The sequence below is a fragment of the Brachycentrus maculatus genome, unplaced genomic scaffold, assembly GCF_059751285.1.
Source record: "Brachycentrus maculatus isolate JH-2025_06_01 unplaced genomic scaffold, ASM5975128v1 h1tg000589l, whole genome shotgun sequence".
NCBI classification, from domain to species: domain Eukaryota; kingdom Metazoa; phylum Arthropoda; class Insecta; order Trichoptera; family Brachycentridae; genus Brachycentrus; species Brachycentrus maculatus.
The window spans coordinates 599,941-622,489 of record NW_028281329.1 but is presented as its reverse complement, the minus strand read 5'-3'; the positions used below and the strand labels follow the sequence as shown (position 1 = coordinate 622,489).

The 22,549-nt window shown below is 35.9% G+C and overlaps 1 protein-coding gene and 2 long non-coding RNA genes across 5 annotated transcripts; 2 read left to right on the top strand and 1 right to left on the bottom strand.

The window, feature by feature from the left end:
• Nucleotides 1-329: 329 nt before the first annotated feature.
• Nucleotides 330-22,499, top strand: Rab40 (RAS oncogene family member Rab40). Its single transcript, XM_088273621.1, has 6 exons — nucleotides 330-365; nucleotides 9,845-10,456; nucleotides 13,207-13,344; nucleotides 14,361-14,554; nucleotides 16,768-16,990; nucleotides 17,751-22,499. Exons 2-6 carry the CDS (start codon nucleotides 10,354-10,356, stop codon nucleotides 18,002-18,004), a joined length of 912 nt encoding a protein of 303 aa, XP_088129747.1. The 5' UTR covers nucleotides 330-365; nucleotides 9,845-10,353; the 3' UTR covers nucleotides 18,005-22,499.
• Nucleotides 375-2,050, top strand: LOC148301224 (uncharacterized). Its single transcript, XR_015838829.1, has 3 exons — nucleotides 375-668; nucleotides 966-1,096; nucleotides 1,734-2,050. It is a non-coding gene; the product is annotated as an uncharacterized LOC148301224 (long non-coding RNA).
• LOC148301223 (uncharacterized) lies at nucleotides 8,169-9,847 on the bottom strand. Of its 3 annotated transcripts, none has more exons than XR_015838830.1 (3): nucleotides 9,548-9,847; nucleotides 9,120-9,250; nucleotides 8,169-8,482 (listed from the first exon to the last, which is right to left on the bottom strand). It is a non-coding gene; the product is annotated as an uncharacterized LOC148301223 (long non-coding RNA). The 3 variants fall into 3 exon arrangements; XR_015838832.1 differs by having other exon boundaries at nucleotides 8,807-9,250; nucleotides 9,380-9,841; XR_015838831.1 differs by having other exon boundaries at nucleotides 9,380-9,826.
• Nucleotides 22,500-22,549: the final 50 nt, after the last annotated feature.

Below are 22,549 nucleotides of genomic sequence, written 5' to 3'. Positions count from 1 at the left end.
CAAAATATAAAAATATAAATATTTGTAGTCAGGTTCGTCATATGACTTTCAGATGAACTTATTATTTTGTAATAGTATCTATATGAATCTAATATATGGTTCGAAAAAAAATGTATCTAATGATTCCAAAAATAATAGTAAAAAAACTGTTAGAATTTCTGTAAATATATGCTTTAGTTGAACATTGAACTGAAATCTAAAAACAACATAAATATACTAGTAAAACCTTTAATTATCTTCCCTCAAATTTATGGCCATTATTATTATTTTATTTAAGTTTTCAGGCTAGATATAAAATAAAATAAATTACATTGTTATTAACAAATTTTGTCTATGACTTGAATGCGATGTCGAAGTGCATTAATGTGATGCTGGTCACTCACGACGAGGAAAATAGTAGATTTTGTTACATTTTCTCTGGTTTTGTAACGTTCAAGTACGAATTTTGGAAAGACGAAAGATTTCACTGCCAACCTGGCGATGTGACGCGAAATCGAATACCTACAGCGCCATCATTAGTATATGATATTTGTATATAAGCTTCGTTCGAGTCTGGCCGGGCGACCGTCATGAATTCATTGCACAAACTAATTTATATAATTCATTGTAAACGATAAATGACACGCCGGGTGATCTCGTGTTGAAAATAACTATTATGTATTGGAAATGTGAGTACTTCATTATTGGTAAGGCGTTTCCTCTCATTCCGCCGTTTGCTAAACAGCTGTCAAACAAATTACGCAAGAAATTTGTCTCGACTGCTGCTCAAATAAGCGCTAATTAGAAGAAATATGTATTCTATAACCTCCCGAATGACCCCATCAACAGCATTGCAGGTAATCAACTGTTTTTGTTGTTGTTTTTCATGCCTGAAAAACTGTGCAATCTTCTTTGTGTGAAATGTCATTCTGACAGTCCGTTGACAGCGAGTCTGTTTTTATTATCGTTTTTATGTTATATTTTAGGTAAAGTACGGACAACCGACTCTGAGCTGTCGGCAGAGCCACCTGGGAAATTTCGGAACATTGTCGGGATGGCAGAAGCCGAGTTTAAATATCCTTTAAAGAAAATACCCTGCGTGTCCAGCGCTCAAGAGGTGAACGATTAAATGTTATTTGAAGCCCACCTTTCATAAAGAGTTACACTAATCGCGCCATATCATCCGAGCATGGACTCGTAAGAAAGAAGCCAAACATAATTACAAGTACATTTATTGTCATATAATGTTGTTTATTGCAATATATGCATATAAAATAAGATTCAACAAACACAAAAGATGTCATTCAAAAATAACTACAGCACGTGGCGTATAGATTTTGAAATGGTTTTCCAGTTTTACTTATACAGTTACAAATGTCAATTTACTAGTGGGTGCAATGCTTGGCCATGTTTTGTTCACAAAGAAATAGGTATGGATGATAATTAATAAATAATATTGGATATATGATGTAAGAAGACCAGCCCGCCGAAGCTTGCAATCGCAATACCGGACTGGACTCTTGATGCTGACAAATTTTCAGCCCCCATCTGTGCTCCACGAGCAGTTTTATGATGAGGTTGGAACTCTTCATATCAGCCCCTCCGGGAAGCCTGCCACTGTATACCTTATAAGACCATCTCAGTGTATACTGGTGTCTGATATCCTCATAATCGGAGATCGCTCAGTGGGTCGTAATGCTCGCAATTATTTTTCAAACATAAAAACTAATTCTGTAACTTTGTTACCTTTTCAGACGATGCAAGATGCAACTATTGGCAAATGACTTGTCGCGGCAGAAGGGTTCCATTTCCCCCATTGTGTTGGCGCTTTGGACAGTTTCATTTCCTAGCGCTGGATCAGAATATATAAACTACAGAGGACGATTCGGCATTGTTTTATTTGGATGTGTAGCCAGTAATTACTGTTTTAGTGTTTGCAGATATGTATAGGCAGATAGATGATATAACCATGAAACGTGTGTTATTGCACAATTTTCTTGGGAGTTATTCATCGTGACTAATATATGTATACTCTCCCCCCTGAAAATAAACATATTATGCTCTTAAATATGTTTTTATTTTGTTCATTAATGACCGAGATCCTTGAAAAGTATCATCCTATCCCGCTCTCTGTGATCTTACAACATTGACCTTAATTTTTTACAGAAATGCAATCTAAAGTAACTAACTGACCATCACGCCGCTTCCGCAGGGATAGGCAGAGAGAATAGAACACCACACCACGCTACTCTTGTCTTTGTACACATTCTTCTTTACGCATCCCCTCACACATCCTCCTCCCAACCCTTATCCGCACCCCAAAGGTGCATAGGGCACTGCATTATATAGAAGCAGTGTTATCTTGATCGTTAAATACACGAAGGAAAGGTGATCAGCCTTTCGCTTCAGGTACCAGTCCAGGGTCATATTAAATATATATTTGACTGAAAAATCAATAATATTTATTGCGACCCTCTTGGGAATCAAACCCGGGACCTCCAGCATGGTAGCCTAGAGCGCTAACCGCTACACTATGGAGGCGGACCTCATACATACCCGCCGATTATTCGGATTCCTGAATTGACCACTTTCAATTATTTTAAATACTTGATCATGCCAAGTTTTGCCCGGTCATCCTCTGCTCATGTTCCCAACAAGATTCGCCTCATAAATTTCTTTTACAGTCCTTTCTTCACTCGTTCGTTTAGATCTTTTATAACTAACTAACTAACCATCACGCCGCTTCAGGCAGAGAGTATAGAACGCCACACCACTCTGTCTTTGCAAACATTCTTCGCCTCTTCCACGTTCATGCATCTCCTCATACATACCCGCCGATTACTACGACTCCCAACCTGACCACTTTCAACTATTTGGCATACCTGATCGTGCCATGTTTTTCTTGGTCTTTCTCGGCTCCTTTTCCCCATTACATTCGCCTCATAAATTTGTTTTACCGTTCTTTCCTCACTCATTCGTTCCACATGTCCAAACCATCTCAACGCACCTTTCTTAATTTTATTGATAATGGTTATCTCCGCTTTGCATTCCTTCCTTATTTCACTATTCGAACATCTATCATGCATCGTTTTGTCGCACATTCTTCTGAGAGATTGCATTTCGACTGCACTCAGTCTACTTTCATCCTTCTTTTGCCAACTCCATGTTTTACTTCCATACATTAGAGTTGGAACCAGGACTCCGTTGCGCACTGCCAGTTTAGCTTCCGCTGATAGGTTTTTATTTGCCATAACTGATATTATTAGAGGGTATTTCTTTTTCATCGACAATTTTAATGACTTCCTTTAATCTGACTCTATCGAATGCTTTAGTAAGACCTGCAAAGCAGAGGTAAGCTGTCTTATTGAACTCTCTTGCTTTTTTAACTATTTGTCTAACAACAAATATGTTGATATTATTTATGTCCGAGTTCACTCGGTTTCTCACCGTCACATATTTAGCATATTCTTCTGGTGACGGTGAGCTTCTGTATTTCAGATGGTTTTTCTTCGGCGAGTTCCTTGACTTCATCAGTACACCATTTTATCAATAATGATTATCTCAGCCCTGCATTCTTTCCTTCTTTCACCATTCGAACATCTATCATACATATTTTTGCCTCACATACAAATAATGTAAATAAAAATAAAAATAATAGCACAACCTGGCTGAACGGTGGAATACGCGTGAATAGCCAATAAATAAAAAAAAGACATTCATAACAACAGCAATGGGGGCGCGAGATAGAGACAGGCATGAATTAGAAAGAGATAGAAAGGCATTCGCCGGAGCTAGCGATTGAGTTTGGCTTAGTCCCCAGAACCAAAGATCAAAGACGAATATCTATTTACTTATATTTCTTCTTTTTTTATGGCTGTTCACGCTTCTAGCCAATGCGAGTTATTTTTTATTTATATATTATTATTTTACACTTTTTACAATTTTAAAAAAGATAATTGTTTGAGTTTTTATTATTTACAAAAAAAAACTTCAATTTCATACTATTTCTGTGAGCCTAAGCGGCTCATTATTAGAAAGTGGTATCAAATTGTGGTAAAGTGGGTTCGAACCGAAAAACTTTGATTAAAAAATCCGAAACACTAACCACGGGACCACAACCCGATACGATTTGAATTCAAATGCAATTCGCCGCGCCGCACATAGGGGCAAGATGACTCGAAAACAACAAAAGCGCGGTCGTGCGGAACAGCTTTTGAAGATAGTTCTGAACGATGCAATCGCCGCAGAATTGAAAATCTAGGGAACTCCACTCTACTTTCACAACTAGGTTATGCAACGACAATGAATCTGAAAGCTTCTGGATAGCCAGTTGCATCCAAATTATTAGCAGAAATAAAAATTATTGCAAACAAGTTTGGGAGGTTAATAAGGTTGAGATGTTAGTGGAAAATGGAATGCTAATGCTGGAGAGGTCTGAAAGGAAGCCGTCATTAACTCTAGAACACTACCCTCAACTTTATAGGCATGAATACTACCGTGGGGTACCTGAGTACCCCGTAGATATTTATGAGTTAGAAATAAAACTATAAATTTATCAATTAATTTCTTGTATTTACTCAAATGTACTATTACTTAGGCCTACAAACAAAACAAATTGAAATAATTTTTAAAATTTTTGTTTGCAAAGATTGCATATTTTTATTTGATGGGTGCACAAATATGACGACGACAAGAGGAGCACGCGGTCCTCGATTTCCTATCTTTTATATGCGGACAGAAGCAGCAGCGATCAGGTTTGGTATCTCGAGGGACTGGTTCAGCAATGTCCATTTCATTTTTTAAAATACCATGTATAGATTTCCTTATATCCCGCGGCAAACATGGCCATTGTAATTTTTCTTGCATATACGGTGTTATAAGAGATTTTGCCATTTCCTTAAAAAATAGACGTCTTTTCGGAATGAGTTTCTTGTCTGGACTTCTTGACATAGTATAAAAAATCCAGGAGTTTACTCCTACTGTATTTAAGAGGGTATAGAAAATACACAAAGGCTATCTTCTCGTTTTTTCTAGACGTAGAATACTTTTTACTCATCTGGTCAAAAACATCTACCCACATTTTATTTTATTATAAAATGCTATAATTTCTGGCAGTAGTACTTTATTTTCTTCATTGATACGATACCACGAATGTCATCTTCATCGCCACTATCAGCGTATTTGCAAGCAACAAGAGTGGAGTAGTGATTTTGAGAATTAACACCAGGCTCTTCTAAAAGCTAAAATCTTGAATGAGGTCATCCAGTTCATCATCTGAAGCACCTCTAGTATTCATCTCCTCATTATCCAAATCTTCTAAAAACACTGCTTTTTCACCATCAGTTCTAAGACGTCGATTTGATCTATGAGACAAATGACTAACAAAAACGTAAATTACTTGTCATGGAAAATAACAAACTTATAAACATATGTAAAAAGAATAATAAAAACACGATTTTAAGTGATAATAAAAACATAATATACCTAATAAAAGAGTTAAATATTTATTTCAAGAATAATATTTAATAAAACTTACCAATAAATAACAAAGTTCAGCCGCCTTCGAATTTGAAAAAACTTTGACAACTACTACCGTGGGGTTCTAGAGTACCCCGGAACACCCGCCCACACGTCTGTACCTGCGCGACACTTCGATGGACAGTTCGTCGCAGTAACTAATAATTAGAGATTAGCTTGAATGGCGCAAGTGTGGATACGATATTTTTTTAAATACTGGGTTTTTAAAATCCTGTGGGGTACTCCAGTACCCATGGTAGCGTTTAAGAGTTAAACGGGTGCCCAATGAAATAAGATCTAGGTCTCCAATTAATGCCCTGCAAGTGCAGGCCTCTGACGCCCCCTCGGAATTATTAACTATCATTTTTTTAAATCAGAATATTATATTTTTTAGTCGAAAATTTTAAGATAAATTTATATGTCAAGTATTGTCTTCTCAATCCAATTCCATTTTCTACTAACATCTCAATCTCATCGACCTCCCCTAACAAACAAAATTAATTGAAAATCATTTGTAAATGTGTATGAAATATATTAAATAACTCACTAAACAAACCAACTTAATAATGAAACTAACCCCAATTACAGGAAAACAAACGATTTCAATTCAAATCGTATCGGGTTGTGGTCCCGTGGTTAGTGTTTCGGATTTTTTAATCAAAGTTTTTCGGTTCGAACCCACTTTACCACAATTTGATACCACTTTCTAATAATGAGCCGCTTAGGCTCACAGAAATAGTATGAAATTGAAGTTTTTTTTTGTAAATAATAAAAACTCAAACAATTATCTTTTTTAAAATTGTAAAAAGTGTAAAATAATAATATATAAATAAAAAATAACTCGCATTGGCTAGAAGCGTGAACAGCCATAAAAAAAGAAGAAATATAAGTAAATAGATATTCGTCTTTGATCTTTGGTTCTGGGGACTAAGCCAAACTCAATCGCTAGCTCCGGCGAATGCCTTTCTATCTCTTTCTAATTCATGCCTGTCTCTATCTCGCGCCCCCATTGCTGTTGTTATGAATGTCTTTTTTTTATTTATTGGCTATTCACGCGTATTCCACCGTTCAGCCAGGTTGTGCTATTATTTTTATTTTTATTTACATTATTTGTATGTGAGGCAAAAATATGTATGATAGATGTTCGAATGGTGAAAGAAGGAAAGAATGCAGGGCTGAGATAATCATTATTGATAAAATGGTGTACTGATGAAGTCAAGGAACTCGCCGAAGAAAAACCATCTGAAATACAGAAGCTCACCGTCACCAGAAGAATATGCTAAATATGTGACGGTGAGAAACCGAGTGAACTCGGACATAAATAATATCAACATATTTGTTGTTAGACAAATAGTTAAAAAAGCAAGAGAGTTCAATAAGACAGCTTACCTCTGCTTTGCAGGTCTTACTAAAGCATTCGATAGAGTCAGATTAAAGGAAGTCATTAAAATTGTCGATGAAAAAGAAATACCCTCTAATAATATCAGTTATGGCAAATAAAAACCTATCAGCGGAAGCTAAACTGGCAGTGCGCAACGGAGTCCTGGTTCCAACTCTAATGTATGGAAGTAAAACATGGAGTTGGCAAAAGAAGGATGAAAGTAGACTGAGTGCAGTCGAAATGCAATCTCTCAGAAGAATGTGCGACAAAACGATGCATGATAGATGTTCGAATAGTGAAATAAGGAAGGAATGCAAAGCGGAGATAACCATTATCAATAAAATTAAGAAAGGTGCGTTGAGATGGTTTGGACATGTGGAACGAATGAGTGAGGAAAGAACGGTAAAACAAATTTATGAGGCGAATGTAATGGGGAAAAGGAGCCGAGAAAGACCAAGAAAAACATGGCACGATCAGGTATGCCAAATAGTTGAAAGTGGTCAGGTTGGGAGTCGTAGTAATCGGCGGGTATGTATGAGGAGATGCATGAACGTGGAAGAGGCGAAGAATGTTTGCAAAGACAGAGTGGTGTGGCGTTCTATACTCTCTGCCTGAAGCGGCGTGATGGTTAGTTAGTTAGTTATAAAAGATCTAAACGAACGAGTGAAGAAAGGACTGTAAAAGAAATTTATGAGGCGAATCTTGTTGGGAACATGAGCAGAGGATGACCGGGCAAAACTTGGCACGATCAAGTATTTAAAATAATTGAAAGTGGTCAATTCAGGAATCCGAATAATCGGCGGGTATGTATGAGGTCCGCCTCCATAGTGTAGCGGTTAGCGCTCTAGGCTACCATGCTGGAGGTCCCGGGTTTGATTCCCAAGAGGGTCGCAATAAATATTATTGATTTTTCAGTCAAATATATATTTAATATGACCCTGGACTGGTACCTGAAGCGAAAGGCTGATCACCTTTCCTTCGTGTATTTAACGATCAAGATAACACTGCTTCTATATAATGCAGTGCCCTATGCACCTTTGGGGTGCGGATAAGGGTTGGGAGGAGGATGTGTGAGGGGATGCGTAAAGAAGAATGTGTACAAAGACAAGAGTAGCGTGGTGTGGTGTTCTATTCTCTCTGCCTATCCCTGCGGAAGCGGCGTGATGGTCAGTTAGTTACTTTAGATTGCATTTCTGTAAAAAATTAAGGTCAATGTTGTAAGATCACAGAGAGCGGGATAGGATGATACTTTTCAAGGATCTCGGTCATTAATGAACAAAATAAAAACATATTTAAGAGCATAATATGTTTATTTTCAGGGGGGAGAGTATACATATATTAGTCACGATGAATAACTCCCAAGAAAATTGTGCAATAACACACGTTTCATGGTTATATCATCTATCTGCCTATACATATCTGCAAACACTAAAACAGTAATTACTGGCTACACATCCAAATAAAACAATGCCGAATCGTCCTCTGTAGTTTATATATTCTGATCCAGCGCTAGGAAATGAAACTGTCCAAAGCGCCAACACAATGGGGGAAATGGAACCCTTCTGCCGCGACAAGTCATTTGCCAATAGTTGCATCTTGCATCGTCTGAAAAGGTAACAAAGTTACAGAATTAGTTTTTATGTTTGAAAAATAATTGCGAGCATTACGACCCACTGAGCGATCTCCGATTATGAGGATATCAGACACCAGTATACACTGAGATGGTCTTATAAGGTATACAGTGGCAGGCTTCCCGGAGGGGCTGATATGAAGAGTTCCAACCTCATCATAAAACTGCTCGTGGAGCACAGATGGGGGCTGAAAATTTGTCAGCATCAAGAGTCCAGTCCGGTATTGCGATTGCAAGCTTCGGCGGGCTGGTCTTCTTACATCATATATCCAATATTATTTATTAATTATCATCCATACCTATTTCTTTGTGAACAAAACATGGCCAAGCATTGCACCCACTAGTAAATTGACATTTGTAACTGTATAAGTAAAACTGGAAAACCATTTCAAAATCTATACGCCACGTGCTGTAGTTATTTTTGAATGACATCTTTTGTGTTTGTTGAATCTTATTTTATATGCATATATTGCAATAAACAACATTATATGACAATAAATGTACTTGTAATTATGTTTGGCTTCTTTCTTACGAGTCCATGCTCGGATGATATGGCGCGATTAGTGTAACTCTTTATGAAAGGTGGGCTTCAAATAACATTTAATCGTTCACCTCTTGAGCGCTGGACACGCAGGGTATTTTCTTTAAAGGATATTTAAACTCGGCTTCTGCCATCCCGACAATGTTCCGAAATTTCCCAGGTGGCTCTGCCGACAGCTCAGAGTCGGTTGTCCGTACTTTACCTAAAATATAACATAAAAACGATAATAAAAACAGACTCGCTGTCAACGGACTGTCAGAATGACATTTCACACAAAGAAGATTGCACAGTTTTTCAGGCATGAAAAACAACAACAAAAACAGTTGATTACCTGCAATGCTGTTGATGGGGTCATTCGGGAGGTTATAGAATACATATTTCTTCTAATTAGCGCTTATTTGAGCAGCAGTCGAGACAAATTTCTTGCGTAATTTGTTTGACAGCTGTTTAGCAAACGGCGGAATGAGAGGAAACGCCTTACCAATAATGAAGTACTCACATTTCCAATACATAATAGTTATTTTCAACACGAGATCACCCGGCGTGTCATTTATCGTTTACAATGAATTATATAAATTAGTTTGTGCAATGAATTCATGACGGTCGCCCGGCCAGACTCGAACGAAGCTTATATACAAATATCATATACTAATGATGGCGCTGTAGGTATTCGATTTCGCGTCACATCGCCAGGTTGGCAGTGAAATCTTTCGTCTTTCCAAAATTCGTACTTGAACGTTACAAAACCAGAGAAAATGTAACAAAATCTACTATTTTCCTCGTCGTGAGTGACCAGCATGAAATGTCATCAGAATTATTGTCTTTAACGTAGTCAAGATATTATTAAAAAAAAATATTTTTCTTAAACAGATAAGTTTTTAACAATCTTGAATATCTTCCGTCAATATTAACTTACGTTTGAACTACCATATCAGCTAATGGAATGTACGTAACCCGCATTTCGAGATAAATTATTGACATAAATATATCACATACTTTCTTTGTAAAAACTGAACGACCTTGTTTTGATAAACACAAACACCTTTTCGGATGTTTACATTGTGTGGGAATTAAGTAATAAGGTTTGAAGGGATAACAGACGTATTCATTTCGTTTCGAGTGTCAGTTGGATTGTATACAACGTGTTTTGTTGTGCGGTTTGAACAGTTTTTATTCTGTAGACAATGCTAAGTGTACGAAGAAAAAGTTCTTGTATTGACTGCGGGCTGAGGTGAATGTGATGATTATGAGTGCGGGTGCTCCGTGGGAGCAGTATTGGGTACCGGATAGCCATACACTAGTGGTATGTTTGGGGGCACAGGCCTGGTGGGACCCCCTGGGCCGGGCCCCAGCGCAGCGCTGCAGGGTGGCATCACCACACTTCCCCGCTCACACCACCAGAGAACAGGTATTTCCATGACCTATTTTTACTTGAAAAAAAAAAACAAAATATGTGAAGACATTAAAATATTAGATTTGATATCATCAGCTAATCTTATTCTTCTGCCCATTGCTTGTCCGGTATCTCAATAAATGTGTTCGTCTTTATTATGTACTGTTACTGATTGATTCCTAGACTTCTCAGTATCTCAATTGGATTTTTTCTCGGACCCAAAATTTAAGCGACTCGGTATAAATATACAGGTCAAAATATGGTTAAATCTCTCTCCTGTAAAATAGCATTTGATAATTTTCAATAGTATACTTAGAAGGGCTCGTTATGTTCTTACTATTTCCTGTCTTTAAAGGAGCCCCTAAAATACAGGCTTTTTGTGTTATTCCTTTGTAAAAATATTACTTCAGGTAGAATAATATTACCTGTTACAGGTACACATTCCGATGTTTATAAAAATAGAAATAGTGGTATTTGCCAAGTAAAACTTGAATAATACATTTTTTTTAAATCAATCATTGAGCTTTCATCCCAAAATACTGTTCTAACAAATATCTAAGAAAATCACCATCGGGTCACGGAAGAGCGACAAAAAGGGAATAAAAGCTACGTCCCGTTTGAACCGTGCTAGTCTAGAAGTTGAAGTTAGCCGGCAACACCGTCAGAAGCAACAAAAAGACTAGGATTACCGTTCACCATCTGCAGTTGGCCTACCACATTAACGAGGAGTTCAACAAGCAGCTCCTCAGCGTGACTATCGCTCATGGAAGCGTCCTGCTAAACATCTTGGCCATTATCCGGCCCAAGAAGACCGTGAAGAAGGCTTCATAATATGTCAGCTCCCCTTTTTTCACCCTCGGACTCCGCTTACTCGACACCTTGAGTCTGATTGACAATTGTATTATTTTTATTTTTTATCTAAATATCATAATCATATCATTAGCTTAGTTTTTGTAAGCGTCCTTGGGGTAGTATTTTATGAATATGGGGCCATAAATATTTTCCAAAAACATTATTATTATTAGTATTCAACATAAGACTGGAAAGGGTCTAATTTAATCTCCATATTATTCATATTTAAAGCTACTTTGCTTAAAAACTTTGTGTTTAGTCATTTTTACTTTTATATTTTTTTACTATCATTTATCACTCGAGATTTTTATGCCTACCGGTTTCGAGATGTACCCGTCTTTTCATGAGGACAATCGCTATAACAGCATGCAAACAATACTACCCGTCACCACCATACCACTATTAACACACTTAAAACTACACAAAATGTTTATTACATGCGATTTTGTGTAGTTTTAAGTGTGTGAATAGTGCTATGGCGGTGACGGTTATATACGAGGGGAGGTCAAAAAGTTCGCAGAATGACAGAGAAGGATAATGAAATGAAACATTAAACTATTTTTCCTTTTCAATGTATTCTCCCTTAACCCTAATACATTTATTAGATCTGTCAAATAACTTATTAATACCGTCGAAAAAAAAAATTGTCTTGGGCGTCAAAATAGGCCGAAATTGCCGACTTTACTTCATCGTCGTTGCCAAATTTTTTTCCACGCAGTTTTTTCTTCATTTTTGGAAACAAATGATAGTCGCTTAGGTCCAGGTCTGGGCTGTAGGGTGGGTGGCGCAGTTGTTCAAAACCTCACCGGTGAATGGCAGCCGTCGCAACATGGCTTGTGTGCACGGGTGCATTGTCGTGCAAAAGGAGTACGCCTTTTGTAAGCTTTCCTCGCCTTTTTTCTTTAATAGCTTCTTTTAATTGATCTAGTAAAGAAGCGTAGTATTCTCCCGTTATGGAAACACCACGTTCCGTATAATCAATCAAAAGGATACCTTCTGTATCCCAAAAGATCGTCGCCATGATCTTTCCGGCCGATTGAGACACCTTTTACTTCTTAGGAGGGGGTGTGCCTTTTTTGTGCCACTGCATCGACTCTTGCTTTGACTCAGGTTCATAATGGTGAACCCAAGTTTCATCACCAGTTACAATTTGGGCCATAACTTCCTCCCTTTGCTCTCCACAGCGGTTCAAAAACTTGTAAAAACTTTCGACGCGCTCGCGTTTTTGATGGGCAGAAAGCATTCTCGGAACCCATCTTGCACAGACTTTAGTAATGCCAAGGTGTTGATGTAGGATGTTTAATATGGTTATTTCTGATACTCCAACTAATGCTGCCAGCTGTTTTTTCTTTAGCCGGGCATCTTCCAATACAAGTTTTTCAACTTTTTCGATTATTTCTGGCGTGGTAGCCTCAATCGGCCGTCCAGGTCGGGGGTCATCTTCAATGGAGTCCCTCCCTTGTTTGAAAAGGGCGTGCCACTCATAAATCATGGTTTTCCCAGGAGCGGAGTCCCCATAAACAGCTAACATCTCTTGAAAAATGGTTTGAGGTGTCTTTCCTTGTTTGGTGAGAAACTTAATGACGGCGCGATATTCAATTTTCTCCATAGTGGCTAGTTTCTTCCCGATTGACTTGTTTACTCGTTGATAACTCAAAAGCTAATGACCTGATTAGGCTAAAACTTGGTATATATACTAACAATGAGTCACTCAATTAGCGCCTACCTGGATGAGTAAACTCACCCTCGCCAACCCCGCCATTCCGCGAACTTTTTGACCCCCCCTCGTATATACTAATATTACTAACATTAAAAAAATGTATAAAAAGGTCTAATTCAATTATGAAGTTCATAAAATAAACACCATCTGAATCAATAAGCTTAATGATTTAATCAATTATTTTTCTTTTTAGGACGACCCCCAGCCGTCCCGAAGCAGTATGATTATTTACTAAAGGTACTCCTGGTTGGAGATTCCGACGTCGGAAAGCAGGAGATATTACAAGACTTGGAAGATGGATCAGCCGAGTCACCTTTTTGCAGTGGGAGTGGTGAGTTATTCACATTCTTAAGCTGTTAGTTGCCTTAAGTGTGTTTATCCACTCCGTGTTTTATTTCCGTTTAAAAATGATCTTACGATCTTCTAGGAGCTTCAATCATTCATTTATTGATTCGGCTGTCACTCTGTGGTAAAATCAATTCATTTTTAATTTAAGATTTATGTACTTAGTAAATAACTATTTTGAAAAATTTATTGTGACACATCGCTCACTCCTTTCAAGAACGTCATAAATAAAAAAACTTGATTTTTCAGGAGAATGTTTTTAAAGTTTAAAAACAAAATACAATTTATTAAAAATAAATATCAAGCCACATTTTTAACTTTTTGCTGTGCAACAGATCTTTTTAGGTTAAACCTGAAGGTTTTTCTTCATTTAAAAAAAAACTAGTTTATTTTTTTTTTAAATACACAATACCTTTTCTTCAAAATGCAAAAACAACACTTTCTGCCCTGTAGCGTGTAAATATTAAGTTAAAAATATGCCACTTTTGCTGGGATATATTACATTTTCTGGGCATTCCGAAAACATGCACAACTCTAAATTGACGATTTTTGATTTATGACGTTCTTGAAAGGAGTGAGCGACATGTTTCGATGCATTTCGCACGATTTTCAAACACCTTAAGGTATTTGAAAATGATGCGGAAGATTGAATATGATGCAAAGTTTGAATATGATGCGGTGTTTGAAAATTATGCAAAATCCATTGAAACACATGTCAATAGATTTCAAGAAATAGTGGTATGTAAAACTTAATATTTAAAAAAGTTTCAATATTTTTAATTAAATTAGAAATGTGACAACAAGATTAAGATATTTTAATTTATGGTAGATAATTTTTGTTTAATATGTATATATCAAAGATAGAGAGGGATTGTTTTAGTATTCTCAGAGTCTAGTCGAAGTTGATATCTCTGATTCTTTCTGTCTCTAATCTGTCAAGTTTTGGAAATGAAACTAGAAATGTGTTACAGTTTTAGTATAACAGTTTTTTTCTCATTACAGCCTACAAAACGACCACAATCCTCTTGGATGGGAAGCGGGTGAAGTTGCAGCTATGGGACACGTCGGGGCAGGGGAGGTTTTGTACCATCATACGGTCCTACTCCCGGGGGGCGCAGGGTATCCTCCTAGTGTACGATATAACCAACAAGTGGTCATTCGATAGCATAGAAAGGTGGCTTGAAGAAGTAGACAAGGTTTGTAAATCTGCACTCTTTATCGGCAACCAGTGGTGTGTAGGTACTCCTTTATCATATTGAGGCGGTGTTATTTTGGCAAGACAAACAGAATAGAACGCCACACCAATCCGTCTCAAACAATCTTTGCCTCTTCCAAATTCATGCATCTCCTCATACATACCCGTCGATTATTCCGAATCTCGACCTGATCACTACCAAGTATTTGAAATACTTGATCATGCCAAGTTTTCCTCGGTCTTCCTCTAGTCTGTGTTGATATAAAATAAATATTAGAGTGAAAAATCGCTTATATCACAAATATATTTATTTCGACCCTTCGTGACTTGAACCTAGGACCTCCTGAACATAGCATGGCACCCAAATGTGGTAACCACTGCACTATGGAGGCAGAGTGAAATATTAATAATAAGAAAGTGTATGGTAAAGTCTCATTTTTTTACTTATTTATTTTTTTACAAAAATGTTAATAAAATTAGTATATAACCACTCACCGAGATTTTTACGTCTACCGGTTTCGAGACGTACCCGTCTCTTCGTCAGGACAATCACTAACACAGCATGCAAACAATACTACCCTTCACCACCATAGCACCATTTACACACTCAAAACTACACAAAATATTTCAATTATCATTTTTTTATTACGAGTTACAGTGTGGCTCTTATAGATGTTTTCGGTGGTAACGCTTCTCATCACCTGCAGGCTTGTGTATAGTTTTGCCTGTGAATCGGGACTTATAGTAATTTCTGCCCAAATGCCTCACAAGATTCTACCTAAAGTTAGAAGAAATGAGATACGAAAATATTGGCCCTATCTAGTACAGTTAAACTTGGTTATAACGAGAATGACAGGACAGACTGAATTTGCTCATTATAACAGTTACTTGTTATATCCGAGAATAGGTATTTTTTCATAAACATACTTATCACATAAAGACATAAAGTATCTGGAATCAGAATAGGTCGCAATTCAAACAAAATACACAATAAACCATTTGTCATACATATTATATTATACACCCGTATGTCATATTTTTCTGTCAATCAAGTTTTCGTATAAAATTTGGAAAATCCTGCGCTTCTTTCGGTACAAAACCATTGTTGCAAAGCTTCATCAACATTCGTGCTATCATTTTGTTCCTATTTTTCTCGGGTCTGTGATGTTCTTTTCAAATGCAGATAAAAATACAATTTTGACATTGTAGATGATTTTCACTTCAACATTTTTCGTGCCATGTTCTTTTTACGAGTTATTTCCACCTTTTCACAAATTGACACTTTCTCTTATTAGTAGACATGTTTAGATTTCGAAGGTTATTAATTATCTGCTTAAGAGAATTGATCTGACATTCCCCATCTCATAATGTTTATTTGCTCAGAGTAAGTATTCGTATAAAACATATAAAATGTGGAAACTATCGTAAAAATCCCCGAAACAAGCATGTCATTCATAAACTATCAAAAAATCTGTTTATTGTAATAAAGTAGGTCCCTACAGACATGACAAAACTTGCGATTTGCAACATGCAATTTAAACCCATATGCGTTGAACCTTTTTTTTATTGTCGGTGACAACACCAATTTAGTACTTATTGTCATAAACTTCATCCGACCCAGGCGGCATCCGTCTAATTGCTTAAGGTCGAAAATGTTTTAAGACATTAAAATATGTACAACATTAAAAACTCTTTTTGCTTGCTATAGCCGAGAAGTTGCTCGTTATAACCGTGAATAAATGTATGGTAAAAATCATAAACCAAAATATCAACGAATGTTTCCTCGTTATATCCGAGATCTTGCTATATCCGTGCTCGTAATAACCTAGTTTGACTGTATTTATTTTAACTATTGTATCACTATCTCAGGGTATCATTCAAGTGGTCCTATATATTCCGCAACTTCTTTTTCTTCATGAGCCCTCTGACCTACACTGCTGAATATAGGCCTCTTCCCCTTCTTTCCAATTCCTCCGGTTGGTTGCTGCTTGCAGCCAGTTTTGAACCCCTCACAGCGACTATGTCGTCGGACCATCTCTTTCAGGGTCTTCTGACACCTCTTTTGTTCTCCCAAGGTCTGCATTGTAAAATTCTTGAAGTCCATCTTGTGGATATTCTGCACCCATGCCATATGATATTTTGTAAATAAATCATTGACACATTACTGGCTCTATTTCATACACAATGTTCCCTAAAAACCTAATCCAATTTCAGCATGCTCCGGGCGTGCCCAAAGTATTAGTCGGCAATCGTCTCCACCTCGCCTTCAAGCGGCAGGTCGGAGAGAGGGAAGCGGAACTGTACGCTGCCAAGAACAGTATGGCGTTCTTTGAAGTCAGTCCACTGTGTGACTTTAATATTAGAGAAAGTTTCTGCGAACTTTCACGGATGGCCCTACACAGAAATGGCATGGAAAGGTTATGGAGAAGCAATAAAGGTAAGACTTTGACTTCTTTTATTTTAGAATAGAATTTGAGTAATCAACAAAACCGACTGGATGTTCTTTATATATTAGAAATATGTTTTATAATTTGGTTTCAAAATAAATTATCTCCAGCTATTAAAATCTTCACATTATTTTTTATTTCATTGTACTCAAGTTTGAGTATAATGAAATGAGAAATATTTTTTCCTCATACTCGCAATTATAAAATTCAGTTAGCTTCCAGGGGAATTCATAGAGTCAGACGTCTGATAACACCCATTTTTTTTTTCAGAATTGTATTAAAAAATATTTTTATTTTTAAAATCCTTACCTTTCAATAACTCTTTTCTTACCACATATTTGTTTTGCAGAAAAACTTATGTTTTCAATACAAAAATAATATTTTAAAAAAAACTTTGCATCAAATGTTTCTTGGGTTTAAAGAAAATCAAGTTGCTATTTAACAAATACTAGGCCTCAATTTTGTCACCAATCTTGGCAGGAACGCATTTTCAAAAGTAAAATGAATATTTTACGATATTTTAAGAAAAAAAAATCAAGAAATTCAGTAGTGATACATATGTAAAGTGATATGAAAGTTGTAAGCTCTGTAAACGCCCAGACTTTTTATATTCTTCTTTATGTATGCTAAGATGTTAAAAATAATTTAAAAATTAACTCCTAATTGGAGATAATCCAGATTTGGGAAAAAGTATGTATACTCAAAATGTTGCAAATGAAAATATTGTTAAGTGAATAAATATAATTGCAGTGTTGAGCCTCCAAGAAATGTGCTGTCGGGCCATCGTTCAGAAGACGACCGTGTACAGTATCGAGCAGCTGCCCCTGCCGAGCGTCATGAAGTCCCACCTCAAGTCCTACGCCATGACCTCCTCCACCATGCAGTATCGCAACCTCAAGGGCTCCCGGATCAAGCTGCCCACCAACAGCACCGCCCTCAGCCCCAACGGGACTATCGAACACCGGACCTCGTGCACTGGCAGAAACTCCTGCGTTATCTCCTAGTAATCTCATACATGCATTCACGATGCATCACTTTTATTATTACAAATTATCCTTTATCAGATTAACCTGGGCCCTTCTAATGCATAAATATTTTCTAATTAAAAGCATTGAAACATCAAGGCGGGGACTGACCGGAGCATTTCGTCGTAACGTAACATTCGCGACGAGCATCCGGCTTCGGATGGGACACTCGGAACGAGCGGCAAGTACCTCGGCTCGCTGTACTGACTATTCGAATGCTCGCATTGTAACGTGTTACGTTACGACAAAATGACTCCGGTCAGTCCCCACCTTTACAAGAGTCACAATTTCTACTCCATTTATTTATTTCATCATACACATAATTACAATCTTAAATTTACAATAATTTGTCCTTACTGAGGACTTGTCTATCATGAGTCACCCCCTGGGAATCTAATGTTTAGCTACCGTCCCGGGTTCGAATACATTCAACTGCCTCATAAAATAAAATGGTAAAATCAGTTTGAGCTTTTACTACGCCGGGGTCGCCCTTACCAGGTACTGGCAAATCTGCAAAGGCCTTTTTTTGCCTGTATGCGGTACAGGAAATTTGGGGAAAGTGCTAAATTGGTGAGTTTTTTTGGCATCTTTTCAAGTGGAAAAATATAATAAAACAACAACTATATAGATTTTTCTATTTTATTTTATTTGGCCAGTGACTAGGTTTTATCGTTACCGACTTCATCAGATTGGTCAAAGAAAAATACCATAAAATCGTTTTATTATGTAAAATGCAGTTCCACCAAGAAATGTCAGTACAAAACTTAAATCTAATAAATGGAAAACATTTTCAATCTCCATGGTTCCATTTTAAAGGATTTCAACTGTAGTTCTCTATCATTGTTTTCCAAATTGTTATTTAATATTGTCTACATCAATGTTTTTTTTTGAAGATGTTTTATTTCTATTTTTCGTCTTACATGAGCTGACTGTCAATTTTTATACTCATTTTGGTGCCCAGTCTTTTAAAATTAGTACAGATAAGCTATTTTCATGTTAACCTTTCCCTTACGGTACTAAAATAAAAATGCGTGTTCCGGTGTTGGGTAGTCGATACACAATAAAAAAATTGTAAACAATAATTACATTCATACAGCTTATATAACTCATTAATTATAGTTGAAGTCAAAAATTATAATATTTGAGATTTATTTGCTGAAAATATTAATAAAAAAAATCATCTGGCAACGCTGACAGAACGGGCATAGACCCACTATGATTGCAAGCCCGAGAGCTGCTGCGCACTAGTAGCTGGCCGCACTCCTCGCACTTCAACTGTGAAGTATGCAAAAGTGAGATGCGAATAGTGTCGCGCTTCCCGCACACTTTTCACGTATCGTCGAGATAAGGTAAGGTCGAGGCACTCACAGCGCTGTTTATACGCGAATTTGTTTCTGACGTTCACAAAATACCTCAGATGCACCCAATAAATTCAGATTATTATTAATGTTATTTTTTAAATCAATGCGTAAATATAATATGAAGGGATACCTAAAATCTTAACCTTGTATTTATTGAGATATTGATGGTTATAAGAAGCAACGTGTAGTAGCCACCCAACACAGGGAAGGAAGGGTTAAACCTTTTTTGTGTTATTATGTTGACATTTAATGTACCGTGTGAGTTTGATAAGGGATTAAGCGTGCTGCTTTTGTGTAAAGGTTAAAAACATTACTTTGATTAGAAAGGAATAAGTGATTTCCTCGAGTTCTCCAGAAAGATGTCTAGAGACTGTCGGTACATGTATTTTTAATAACACTGGATAGCAATTTATAACTTTTATTTTGTAACTGGCATGATAATATCTGATCTTTAAGCACTTTGCATAGCTGAATTAAAAAATGAAGGCAAAAAAAATGTAGCACGTCAGATTTTTTAGTTATGGATATTTTTTATTCTGATATTGACTTAAGTTTATCTTATTACATATTTATGTATATATATATATATAAACATATACATAATGCTATTGTATTCAATATGTATAAGTTAATATATTTCCACTGTTACTCCATAATTATCGATACTTTTTTTCAATCCTTAAGACCTTAGACATGTCTAGATACCAACCACTATTACGGTTTCAACGTATGGGGTCCATACAAACAATATATGACTGTAACATCAAAACTCGACGTGATACAAGCTTGTTACCATATAGACTTTGAATAAGAACGATTAACTTAGTCCAAATCAGTCATCAAAATTTCAGTTACAAAATCATTGTTGGCCAGTGTAATCTGTGGGCAATGATAAATCTAGTAATTTTATAACAATGCACCAATGAATAACTTGGAGGGCTCGGTTAATCTGATAATGTATAAAGCTGCACAAGATACAAGCAGCTAAGCTTCGGCATTGTACATATATAATAAGTATAAGTTTAAGCGGCAAACTCGTCTCTTTGTATCTAAATTATCAGAGATGGAAGTATACATATTAGTCTTAAGCCAATTTGTTGAATCGTTTGTGTAAAAGTGACTGTGACTTTGTATATTGTAGGCTTACTGATTGAAAGCTGTGAGGAATTTGAGTGTTTCGTATAGTGAGAAAAATCGTTAAAGCAATTCTTCTAAGAATATAAAGTACAATATACAACAATATAAAATATATTTAGAGAAAAAAATCTCTGTTCAATATATATATTGCAATATTTTACTGTTATGTATAAAAGTGGTTTTAGTTAACAATTATTTATTTTATTAAGTATGTATGTAGTTTTAATATTATTCCCTTTCACTTAGTGCTCAAATACTGTGAAATTTTTTTTGATACTAGTATCATATTAAAATCTGCATATATGTTTTTATAATGGTTTTGGTAAACATTGTAAAATCATTTTACTTTTCCCAAAAATAGTTTTCCACAGTATTTAGTACTAATTTATCGATTTGGATGGTGTACACAACAAAAGTTGTAGTTATAATAATATGTAATTTTTACACATTTCTAAGCAAAATGGCAATGTTTTTAATTGTATAATCATGTAAAACAAATATTTTTAAATAACTGATGCTAGTTCCCTTTTTATGAGTTCATCTATATGTTTATAATAGTCAGATAATATCTATTTCCACAACAATATTTCAAACATAAAGTTTATATTTATAAATCCTGAGTTATGGAAGTTACTGTTTATTCTGATTACTATTTATTGATGAAGTACCAATTCTTCTTTACTTTTTTAAATAAATATACAGAAATACCCTGGAGATTTCGGATTATTTAATGAATAATCTGATTCATAAGTACAAATCCTTTTGAGATATTACAGTAAAAAGCTTGTTAATCAAAACAATTTTAAAAAAATCATAATTTGAAAATTTTATGAAGTTTCGGCATCACCATCCTGCTATTAACTGCTTTTGTTATTTTGCCAACAAATAAAAAACCAAAATTACCTTTCAACGCTATGCATCTGTTCATGAATGGGTTAAATTTGCAATGCAAAATATTTTTTACTTTTAGGTTCCTTTGATATCAAATCAATGAGCTATTACTGTATCGGTACTAAAGTTTTTTTCTTCATATATTAATTAAAATAAATTATGAATCCTCACCATTTTATAGGCTTAAAAACTGTAAATCTTTCCTTTTTCTATTTAGTTTTTTTTAAGCCTCTACTAATTCTAAAAAAAAAATCTTTGCACTTAAAAAGCTTTCTGAATGTCTAAATTATGAAAAATAAATCTGATGGCAATAAAGTCACCCCTCCTTTTGAAAAATGTTATTTAATGAAAAATAAAGTACTCTGTACGATACGTTGAAATATATATTTTATCATTTTAAATGAGGATTATTTTTTATTGCAACAGTATTTTTGGTATAAAATCTGCGCCCTTAAGTATTGTTTTATTGCAAGACTTAATTTATTTAACGAAATACTCAATTTGTAACTTTGGATAACAAATGTGAATGAATCATGCACTTTGTTATTTTTGCAAAGTGCAATGACTTCAAGAGTCCCAATATTGGGTTTAATATGTATCGCTAGCCTACACAAATAATGTAAGTGCAGCTAATTCCATCCAAGTCGTAACCGTCAATAGGTGTATTATAAATGTCTTTCGAATGTATTGTGAAAATAAAATCCATATAATTTTATACTCAATGAATGACTTTAATTCTACCGGGAACAATCCCAAGAGATTGAAAACTAAATGACACCTGCATTATATGTTCCTTTTTCATTGCTCCACAGGACCCCATATTGTGACAAGCGACTGTTACCCTTTTAGCTGAAATGCAATCAATAGCGTTCACATGGAAACATACATTTCTTAAGTCGCACTATATTGATATGCCACACAAGTGGCAATTACATGTATTGACATGTAATTGCCACTTGTGTCACGTGTCAATCGTTAATCACATGCGCAAGGAGTAAGGCGCCGCATCAGATTAATGTACTGTCGACTCGTCAATTTAATTATATGTCATAAATCTCATGGATCATTAAAATAAACCTTTTAGACACTTGAGTGGCAATAAGTTCTAAAATCACGAAAAACCTTTGTTACATTA

Bases quoted from the DNA above. Each gene is read 5' to 3' on its own strand.
- Rab40 (XM_088273621.1), top strand. From the start codon at position 10,354: ATGTTTGGGGGCACAGGCCTGGTGGGACCCCCTGGGCCGGGCCCCAGC. The intron at 10,457-13,206 runs GTATTTCCATGA...TTTTCTTTTTAG, and splicing joins CTCACACCACCAGAGAACAG to GACGACCCCCAGCCGTCCCG. The intron at 13,345-14,360 runs GTGAGTTATTCA...TTCTCATTACAG, and splicing joins ACCTTTTTGCAGTGGGAGTG to CCTACAAAACGACCACAATC.